We start from the raw sequence: 11090 nt of genomic DNA, 5'->3' as shown, positions 1-11090 counted from the left end.
TCCTTGGTGTCAGAACCAAGCCAGGCTTCTTTGAGAATTTTTTATCAATCTTTCTTCCTCCCATTGTAGAATTTTTTTATTTTTTTTTACTTCAAATATGCCTAAGTAATAATTATGATTTGATGTTTGTGGTCGTTTGGCTAAAGATTTCTTTCTATCTACCTTGCTGCTTACTGCTCTTGATCTCTGACTTGCTGCACCTGACACAACCACTAAGCTTCATGCAAATTATTGCGTAATGACGTCACAAATGCAAATGAACGTATGGCGTCATCTAGCTACTTTTAGAGCTAGTGCTAGCTACTTTCATTGGAAAAGAGTTGGCTACACTGGAACCATTCACACTCCGTTGGCGCAGCATCCGGAAGAATTCGGGTTCAATGTCTTGCGCAAGGACACTTCGACATAGGTCCGCAGGGCCAGGGATCGAACCACCAACCTTCCGATTGGTATGCGACCGCTCTACCTTCTGAGCCACAGCCGCCCTAAATTCAGCACCGTAGCAGTCCCCGAGGCAGCCATCGTCTTCTGAGCGCAAACTCTGAGATAGTTCAGTGACACCGCTGCAAACTCCTCCAGAAGTGGGTTGCACTCACCCAGGTTGGTCTTCCACTCGGGTTGAACGCAACACGTAGGGAAAAGGAGGCAGATGGAGCGGCTAGGCTAACCTTTAGTAGTGGTGGTCTTTGTGGTTTTAACAAGCCTGGTTAGATTAGCTCATTGGTAACATAATAATGCGTTCCATTTACCTCTGAACTCCGGAAGCCGGAGCTGGGAATGAAGTCACACCCCAGTTGAATGCGTTCCATTTACAAGTCGGATTTTTCATTGTGGGGTTAGCTCTAGCCAGATTAGCCATTGTTAGCTGTACCATTAGGCTGCTTTTTGTGCATACAAACAGCATGTCCACAGATAGAATATGGACAGGAATGTGTGTACGACTGATTTAGTGAGACACAAATAACGCAGAAGTGCTAATAACTGTATGTTACTACAGCTTTCCCTACTGTTGATGCACTGGGCAACCATGTTGGATTTTTACCTCGGGGTACTCGGTGGTTGTCCCGAGGTCCGAGTTCGGAAATCCGAGGTCAGGGGGCGTTTCTGACCCTGACCTCGGAAAATCTAACTTCCGAGTACAAATGGAACGTCTCACAGTCATGTTGAACACAACACAAATGGAAAAGGAGGCATAGGGATTTGCTTTGTTAACGGCTAGGCTAACCTTTAGTAGCGGTGGTCTTTGTGGTTGTAATGAGGCCGGTTAGTTTAGCGTGTTGGTGACATAACGCAGACTTGATGAACTTTGACTGGACTGAAGTTAAAGCTGCAGCTGAGCTGATGACAGGGACAGCATCACGACTCCCCCCCCGTGATGTCCGCTGGGCGATGCAACAGTGTGAAATGCAACAAATGAAAATGCAATAATCACCCCATACTGACGGTCACATTTGTCAGCTTAGGAATGTTTAATATTCCATATCGTCAGAAGCTAAAACATTTCAACACAAAGGTGAAAGGAGCACATTTCACTGAATGCACTTACAGAGCGATATCACTGGGCTGCATCGATCAGAAAGGAGATTATACTGGAGACCAGATACACAGAGCAGGAACACTGGCTATCAGAAGTACAGTAAAGGTAGATAAAAGTGTGTGTGTGTGTGTGTGTGTGTGTGTGTGTGTGTGTGTGTGTGTGTGTGTGTGTACGTTGCTGTCAGCCTAGTAGCACGATGAAAACCTCAGTTCCTGAAGTCTGGTTAAATATAGCAGGGTTCTTCAGAGATAAAAAAATATTCTTCACAGCATTTTTTCATCACATCCATGCATGTCATTGTAAGTCATCCGCGACACACTTCAAATGGCACTTTAAAAAAAAGAAAGAGAGAGAGAGAGAGAGAGAGAGAGAGAGAGAGAGAGAGAGAGAGAGAGAGAGAGAGAGAGAGAGAGAGAGAGAGAGAGAGAGAGAGAAAAAAGAACAGGGTGTTTACTCTCATTGACATGGTAGGTAAAAGGAAGAGTCGAGGATCGGACTCGAGGAATGTTTGTTGCTGCTGTTTTGCTTGAATAAAAAGCTCCTAATCTGCGCTGAGTAGAATCTTCTTCTTCTTCTTCTTCTTCTTGCATTTGATGAATTATTTAAGTGTTTCCACAATACGGAACTAAATCCTGGCGGATGGAGATCACAAAACACTTAAGAAAACCCCAGCTCAAATAAAATCCTGAAATTATATATTTGCACAGAGAAAAAGCACAGGAACCCCCCACCCCCCTTTCAATGTTCCCCTTTTTCTTTTTTCTTTTTCATAAACAGACACAGATCAAACAGATGTAAAAAAAAACAAAATTGTCTGGCACTGTGAACACTTGGCATCTGTGAAATCATAAAACAACACAACAGTGGAAAGAAGTGACACAACTTATTATTTTTTTTTTTTGTCGTTCACAGAGGCGGCACAATCTGGAGTCCCACGCTCGCTCGCAGCAGTACAGCAGTAGTATTAGTACCAGTTGGCGCTTGATTGGAGGTGTAGTAGCAGTAGCAGTAAGTTAAGCAAGAGTCCACTCGCCCTGTTTGACTCAGTGTCTCCGGGGGAGACCGTTCTCAGGTCTGATTGTTAACCAACCTATAAAGTGCTTTCGAAAAAATTATCTCGTCCTCATCATAATCATCCTCATCTATGCAATAAATCAGTGTTTCAATAAGGGCAATGTTACATGTAGGAAAAGAAAAAGAGATTAATTAAAAAGGGTCTATTCAGGCACGAGCAGAGAGCGCTTCTCTTTCTCTGTCCCCCCCCCTCCCCTCTGTTCCTTCGCTCCACGGCTTTTTCTTTCACTTCAGGATTTTCTCTCCTTCACTTCTTGAAAGGTGTCAGTCGGCCGATGTTGTGCCAGAAGGTGGAGGTTTTGCGCTTGGGCTCAGCCAGCATGAACACCTGCTGCTGGGGCAAGGCGGTGGGGAGGGACGGGTGTTTCTGTCGCAGGAGGAAGTCGTAGTAAGGTCTGGTCACTGCTGAGGAGACGGACAGAACAGAGCATTACGTATACAGTACAGCACTTCATGGGATATCAGACACAGCTGGGAAACGAGACCGGAAGCATGCACTCGTTATATATTCCAGATCTGCATTTGTTATTGGCCGGTGTGCCTCTCACGCCTGAATGCTGAGAGAGTTTTGTATATTAATTTTTCTAGTTATCCTGATACATGATGGAATCGGCTGCTCTGTCTAAGACAGAGATCTTCAACAGGGGGCCTGGGTAGCTGTGTTTCTCCTTCTTATCGGGTCTGCAGCCTTGCAAACTGTTGGCTGGTCGGTTTGTGTACAGAAACCATAGCAACGCACAGAGCTGACCATAAGTCTGCGCTAAAAAACCCTGATTGAGACGCATATTCCAAATGCGCTGTATACATGTCCAAACAATGCCTCTTAAACTGGAATAATAATATATAACATATGTCTTAATCAGAAAATGCCGTAACCGGAAAAAGGCCTTATTAGGAATATCCAACCGGAACATGCTGTTTACATGACTTGTATCAAATTTGGAATATTGTCATATTCAGAATAATAGTGGAATATTGGTGCGCATGTAAACATACTGACTGATGATAGGCTCACTGGCCTACAGGTAAGGTAGCTATCCACAGATGCAGTTAAAGGGTAACTACCGTTTTTTTCAACCTGGTCCCCATATTATGTTTTTGTGTCTAAGTGACTGATGGGAACAACAATCTTTGAAATCGGTCCAGTATTAAGCATGAACGCATACCGGGCTGCAATTTAACCCTATGGGACACATGTGCATCGTCAATTTAGTCCACTAAAAGTGCTTTATTTAAAGTCTCAGATTATTATTCTAAGTGTCTGACAACATTAGAGAAAGGATCCCTACAGAGGTAGACCTTTAAAACCTCTTTGAGACCTTTCTGTTTAACCAGAAACAGCTCTGAGGTTGCTAGCGCTAAACCCACCAGACTCCATTTAAAAAAAACACTGTACTGCACATATCTAACTTTAGCAAAAGAAACTATTAAGAAATAACTGTTCATCCATCCACACTATGTTCTCTATATGTTCAAACGAGGCCACGCCCCTTTAGGAGACAGGAAGTGTGTACCGTTTGATACTGTATATCTTTAGTGTAGAGTATCTTTGTTATAGTCAATACTCTGCTGCTCTGACTTTCTGTTTTAAACACAGATAGTATTTTCATAAATTTCACAAATTTTGCCAATTGCCCCTGCTTTGCTGTTTTTTTTTTTAAGCACAGTTAGGCTAACACTTCCTGCAGATGTTTCAAATTAAAAGCCTACCTGGAAAAAGGGGACGATTCTGTTTTAATGTGAAAACATCTGTGCAGAAAGTGTTGAGTTTTATTGACACAATCAAAGAACAGCAAAGTTGAAGTGATTGGAGCGCTGACATTTATTTTTTACTGGAGATGTCGGTCTTGTTGGGAGTGTGTGTAGGAATCTTCATAAATAACTCTGCTGTCCTGTTCTGGAGGACGACGAGTATTTTTAGCCTTAGTCCAACCTTTACTGTGATTCTGAGATGCTTGAAGAATACAGGTCCTGGTGACATACAATTTCAATAGAAAGTGCTGCAGTATGCATTATAGATCAGAGCAAATACATTATTCATCGTGAGGTGACCCATGTCCAAGCCCAGAGAGAAAGGAAGACATTTGCAGACTGATATTACTCTGAGATTTAAAGGCTAACTATGTTTTGTTTTTTCAACCTGGACCCGCTGTTCCTATGTTTCTGTGTTAATGGGAACAACAATCTCTGACATCGGTCCAGTATTAAGAGAGATCGCTGCAGTCGGCAGCTGCAAAACAAGCTACAATGTAAGTTAATAGGACAATTGTGCAGCTTCTATTTACCTTCACAAAAGTGCTCGTTTTGCCGCTGACAGACTCAGATTAATATTCTAAGTGTCTGATAACATTATGGAAAGGATTTCTAAGGAGGTCGACCTTTCTGTTAAAGAGTAAGATCCTTTTTTAAACATAAAAACATCCGCTAAATAGCGTTCGCTAAACCCACCTGACTCCATGTAAATAAACAATCATTTTAGCATCGTAAAAAATAGACTTCATTCAAAGTTGACAGAAACAAAATAAAACTATGAAAAGCCGTTTTGGTCGTCTTTCCACTTTTCCAACCATCACAACTCTAGTTTTGGTTGAAATAAACACATAGTTTACAGATTTACATGTGAAGATATGTTGGCTCTATACATGCTAAAAGTATTGTTTTTTTAAATGGAGTCTGGTGGGTTTAGCGCTAGCGACTTCAGAGCTGTTTCTGGTTGAACAGAAAGGTCTTAAAGAGGTTTTAAAAAGGCCTATCTCTGTAGGGATCTATAATGTTGTCAGACACTTTTTCAAAGACTTTTGTTACTATCAGTCATAGGTGCATATCAGCACAAAAACATAGGAAAATAGGTTCCAGGTTGAAAGAAATGGTAGTTACTCTTTAAGATGATGGGTATTATATTATCTGACAAAAGGAAATAAAACTTATAAAGAAGAGGATGTAGAGTCTACACTTATACAAACACTACATTGAGTGTAGTGAATACCACACTCAGGAGCTTAGTGCCTAATGTGCAACTACTCAAATCCATGCAATCCTATTATTTCCCTTTCTCTGAACCCTTGGGTGCATACCTTTTGGTTTCCCAGCTGGATGGCTTTTGCAGGCGTTAAACATGGCCTGTTTCTTCTGGACCTCTGTGAGAGAGAACCCTGAGAGGAGAAAAAGAAATAGGATGGCTATGAAGTTTAGTCAATTTTATTTATATAGCCCAGTAACAAAAAGTAACACATTTGCCTCAAGGGACTTTACAAGATGTACAGACTATCAGTTTGAGGCTTTCTCAAGAAGTTATTCTTTCATTGTGTTTGTTCCCAAAAGGTTAAAACCAACAGTGCAGGACTCAACATCAAATCAAAACCCTTATTCCTACTAACGTGCCAGTGAAGCACACAGTTAATACGGACTCAACTCAGGACAGAAGTCCAGCTCTATTCGTTAGATCAGCATCAGAGACATGTATTTACTGCCGACAGTGCCACAGTTTCCGGACGCACCACAGTAAAGTTTTTAAAGTGTGCTGATTTAGTGAAAGGAGAAGAAAGGAGGATCCACAGCAGATCACATGTTTAAGGACACAGCTCTGTTGTTTGCAGAGAAAAAAACATGGCTGACAGGTTAGGGAGACAGTTAACCAGAAGATCCCAGCTCTATGTATCATCTAACTATAAATCGAGGGCTGTGTGTGTGTGTGTGTGTGTGTGTGTGTGTGTGTGTGTGTGTGTGTGTGTGTGTGTGTGTGTGTGTGTGTGTGTGTGTGTGTGTGTGTGTGTGTGTGTGTGTGTGTGTGTGTGTGTGTGTGTGTGTGTGTGTGTGTGTGTGTGTGTCTTTCTTTCAAACTAACCCACATGCGCAAAAGACATCCCACGCAGCACGCTAAGCGGCTCATTGACTACGTTTACATGCACATGTTTCTGTTTTTGCCCTCATTCCGAAAAAGACGATATTAATTATTAAAAGACTAAGCTGTTTACATGGCTAATGAAAGTGAATATTCCAATGATATTCGCGTTTACATGCAGCCGTGCAAAAATAGGATTTTTTTTCTAGCGGTGGAGGACTTGTTGGAGCGTGTGAACACAGCGTCCCCCTTTCATTCCTTCAACCAGCTTCTTGAAAAGGTCGACGTTGCGATGTTTGCTCATATCCAAAAACCTGTTGATATCCAAGTCTTTGATCATGTTTAAAAGTAGCTGTGTTTCTCCTTCTTATCGGGTCTGCAGCCTTGCAAGCTGTTGCCTGGTTGGTTTGTGTACAGAAACCATAGCAACGCAGGGAGCTGACCATAAGTCGTAAACAGGCAAGATTATAGTTATATTCAGAGAAAAAACTCACAAATTTACGCGAAAAAAAAAACCTCGTAGCAGTACTGGAAACCCAATGTTTTTTTGAACATGAAAACAGGTCAACCTGTTCTAATAAGACCCCAAGAAGTACAAAGTACGCCTAAAATGAGTATGATAGGGGCTCTTTAACCGTGAACATGATCTGTGCAGATGTCTGACCTGTGTCGCGGTCATGCTGGACCTGAATCCTCTCGTCAGCGAAGGCTCCGAGCCAGCGCTGTTTCTGCTCCGGCTTCTTGGCACACAGCAGGTGGACTTGGTCCCCGGCCAGCGAGCGCAGCTTCAGGGCGTTCTTCACGCTGATGTTGAAGTCCTTCTCCTTACCGTCCTCCACGTCTATCACCTCCATGTGGTCCATGTCCATCCGACCCTTGTAGTACAGCATGTCCCGCCGCAGGAGGTCCTGCAAGGATACAGACGGCAAACTCAGCCGATAATCCCAGTACAAGTAGCAGTACTAGTACTCTACAGAACCAGCAAGAGCCAACCCGTCTGATTGATTGTGTTTCATGCCACAGGTATGGAGAAACAGAGGAATAATGTTAGAGGCAACATAGGCTAAAATCTTTGGTATAAATAAAGCATTGTGTACTGGAGAAGAGTTGTGCGACATGTTTTAATTTCAAAGAAGTGATGTAGGATTACAAAATGTGACGTTTGGAGTCCTAGTAATGGCTGGATTACTAAGCCTTCAGGTCCCAGTTAAAAAAGGTTTTTAAAGGGACTATATGTAACTTTTAAATGTTTCTGAAACGGTTTAATTTTCCATCTGATGATCTGAAATGAAATGAAATGAAACGAGAGCAACAGTGAAAAGAACACTTGTTTTAATGTCTCTGCCCGGGTCCGATTTTTTCCCGCAAAGTCACAAAATGATATTCGGCAGGTAGATGGCGCTACAGAGCTCACATTCTGAAGGGTCACAGATTGCTTTGTAACACCGGAAAAGCCTGTGTTATTGTAGGATGCTGAATAAGCATTTTGGGCTTCTCTCCTCTCCTGCACTGTAGTTGCTTGTTTTTTTTAATTCTATTGTATGTATTTCACTTGTTTGTGCAAATAAACTTGGCAGCCAAAGTTGCCAACTGTCCTTTGGCCCCAAGACCCTGAGAGGGCCAGAAGGTCCCAGCGTACACAGTCTTGGGTCCAATCTGGTTTTAACATTGAATTTCATTTCATACCAAGCTAACACACTATATTCTCTAAATCAGGAGAAAGAGAGTGAAAAGAGAGACGAGCAGGGACCCCTACTACATACTGTATATTGTATTGAGTTGCATATTAAACTAGGCCTAACGTAACGTGTAGTGTGACCTTTTTATGGTGCCCTACTATTTACATTTTTATATATCAGCAGTTTTAATGTCAAACACACATGTGGAAGGCACAGTGAATCCTTAAGCTTAACTGGATTTGTGGATGGCTACCACATACAATGTTGTTTACGAGTAGGCCGAGTTATCTTTTCCAATATGTTGGATTCATGTCAGTGTATTTTTAATATATTATTTATATATAATATATAATTTATATTTTAATATATATATATTTAAATTTTTTTGGGGGAGGATTGAACTTTCAAAAAGATATAAAACAATTTGGCGGCCCCCCTGCAATGACTCTGAGGACCCCCTAGGGGTTGCGGAGCCCCTGTTGAAAATCACCGCTCTAAATAATGTTCTGCTTAATCAAGTTACCTCCAACTATTACCTAATACATAGTCTATACCGTGCACATGTAAGTTGTAGGCACATTTAAAAAAGAAAAAAAATACAAGCACTTAACCTTAAACTTGAATAATTATGAACTTTATTAAAGGTACTCTAAGCGATGTCACGCATTTTTTAGGCTACACCATTTTTTGTCACATACAGCAAACATCTCCTCACTAGCTGCCTGTCCCCTGAACACACTGTAAAAAAAAACATCTCCTCACTATCTGCTAGCTGTCTGTCCCCTGAACACACTGTAAAAAACATCTCACTATCTGCTAGCTGCCTGTCCCCTGAACACACTGTAAAAAACATCTCCTCACTATCTGCTAGCTGCCTGTCCCCTGAACACACTGTAAAAAATATCTCCTCACTATCTGCTAGCTGCCTGTCCCCTGAACACACTGTAAAAACATCTCCTACTATCTGCTAGCTGCCTGTCCCCTGAACACACTGTAAAAACATCTCCTCACTATCTGCTAGCTGCCTGTCCCCTGAACACACTGTACTAAAACATCTTCTCACTATCTGCTAGCTGCCTGTCTCCTGAACACACTGTAAAAAACATCTCCTCACTATCTGCTAGCTGCCTGTCCCCTGAACACACTGTAAAAAATATCTCCTCACTATCTGCTAGCTGCCTGTCCCCTGAACACACTGTAAAAAACATCTCCTCACTATCTGCTAGCTGCCTGTCCCCTGAACACACTGTAAAAAACATCTCCTCACTATCTGCTAGCTGCCTGTCCCCTGAACACACTGTAAAAAAAAACACGGTCTCTGTAGACAGCCCAGGGTCCACACACGGCAACAAAAACAAAGTGGCCAACCTGCACCACCAAACATAACAGTGTTCCAGCGTTCCAGCCAATAACCGACAAGAAGGATTGGGGGGGGGGGGGTTAGTGCGCTGAAGCATGGAAGGGAGGGGACGGCATGAGGAGGAGGGAAGGGCGAGCTAGTCTCATTTTGTTTGAAAATACTTTTGAACGTCAACAAGAATAACGTCACCCAACATTGCTTAGTGCACCTTTAATATTTGGATCATGTCCTCGGCTGAATTAGAAATCAGCTATTGCACAGCACAAAAGCCCAGTACAATTTAATTAAGAAGTGCACTTTACGTAGATGTGGACAATAGTGGCCTCTTGACTAAATATGCAATGTTTGTATATTTCTCATATATAAACATAAATCCACCATTAGTTTTGCACATAGCGGCTAACTATGAAGGGAAAACAATCGATGAGACATTCTGTGGAAGCTTCTACTGTATAACCAAATTATTAAAATCGACCAGGATTCCAACAATGCTTGTAGATTGCAGGCCTGTCGATTAATATATTCTGAATTCAACAGAAATTTTAAGCGCACTACAAAGCAGATGGTTATTATTTTAGTTTGTTTCTCCATCAGTTTAGCGTATTACCTCTTAATGGAAGCAATGCCCACTCATGACACCAATACAGTTGTGCAAATGGGAAATTGTGCACAATTAAAACAAATAGACAGTGGCCAACAGACTAACGAGTATTCAGTATTTTTAAAAGAAAAAATGATGACTTTTTTTAATCTTCCCCTATTCTACGAATCTTGTGAGCGCTTGGAGCGCCCCAACCCCAAGCTGAGAAACACTGGCCTGGTAGGAGTCAAAATGTGTCACTGAAGTCATCTCCCCATCCACAGTGTGAGAGACTGCAAGCTGACTTTTCCCCCCTCCCCTTCAGGATGGTTATTCACTCATACTGTCATCAGCATAAAAGAAGTGTGAAGTACAGTGGGAAATGCTGAGGCACCTTTTTGCAGTACACCATCTGATGATCAAAGAGGAAAAACATTCTCTGCTGACTCTTGGCCTGAGGCTGGGACAGCTTGCTCAACTCCCCCGAAAAGATGAGATCAGAGCTCCTGCTGAGGACGTCTTCTCCCTGCATGGAAAGCACACACACACACACACACGCACGCCCACGCACACACAAATACGCACACAGTTAAATAATACACACGCACGCATGCACACACACACACGCACAAACACACACACACAAATACACACACACAGTTAAAAAACACATACACATGTATGCACGCACAAGTTTCACACACACACACACACACACACACACACACATGCAGGCACGCAGCAACGCACGTGCACAGCAACGCACACACGCACGCCCACAGTTACACACACACACGCATACACACACATGCACAAACACACACACACACACACAGTTACACACACACACACACACACACACACACACACACACACACACAAATACGCACACAGTTAAACAATACACACACACACACATGCATGCACACACACGCACAAGTTTCACACACGCACACACACACACAGTTACACACACACACACTTACACACACAGGCACGCAGCAACGCACGCACACAGT

The 11090-nt window shown here is 42.4% G+C and overlaps 1 protein-coding gene across 9 annotated transcripts in view; it reads right to left on the bottom strand.

The window, feature by feature from the left end:
• Window positions 1-1440: 1440 nt before the first annotated feature.
• Window positions 1441-11090, bottom strand: part of arhgef4 (Rho guanine nucleotide exchange factor (GEF) 4) — a 158992-nt gene continuing 149342 nt past the window's right edge. For 7 of the 9 annotated variants that reach the window (XM_039790677.1, XM_039790682.1, XM_039790684.1 and 4 more), the window contains 4 exons: window positions 10466-10597; window positions 7117-7360; window positions 5686-5763; window positions 1441-3016 (listed from right to left, as the gene is read on the bottom strand). In XM_039790677.1, coding sequence (XP_039646611.1) covers window positions 2859-3016; window positions 5686-5763; window positions 7117-7360; window positions 10466-10597 — 612 coding nt within the window. In that variant the 3' untranslated portion in view covers window positions 1441-2858. The remainder of the gene's footprint in view (window positions 3017-5685; window positions 5764-7116; window positions 7361-10465; window positions 10598-11090) is intronic. The other 2 variants (XM_039790678.1, XM_039790686.1) reach the window with 2 other exon arrangements.

The sequence above is a fragment of the Perca fluviatilis genome, chromosome 22 (genome assembly GCF_010015445.1).
Source record: "Perca fluviatilis chromosome 22, GENO_Pfluv_1.0, whole genome shotgun sequence".
In the NCBI taxonomy this organism is placed as follows: domain Eukaryota; kingdom Metazoa; phylum Chordata; class Actinopteri; order Perciformes; family Percidae; genus Perca; species Perca fluviatilis.
Note: the sequence above shows the minus strand (reverse complement) of the source record. Positions and strands in the feature narration are given on the sequence as shown.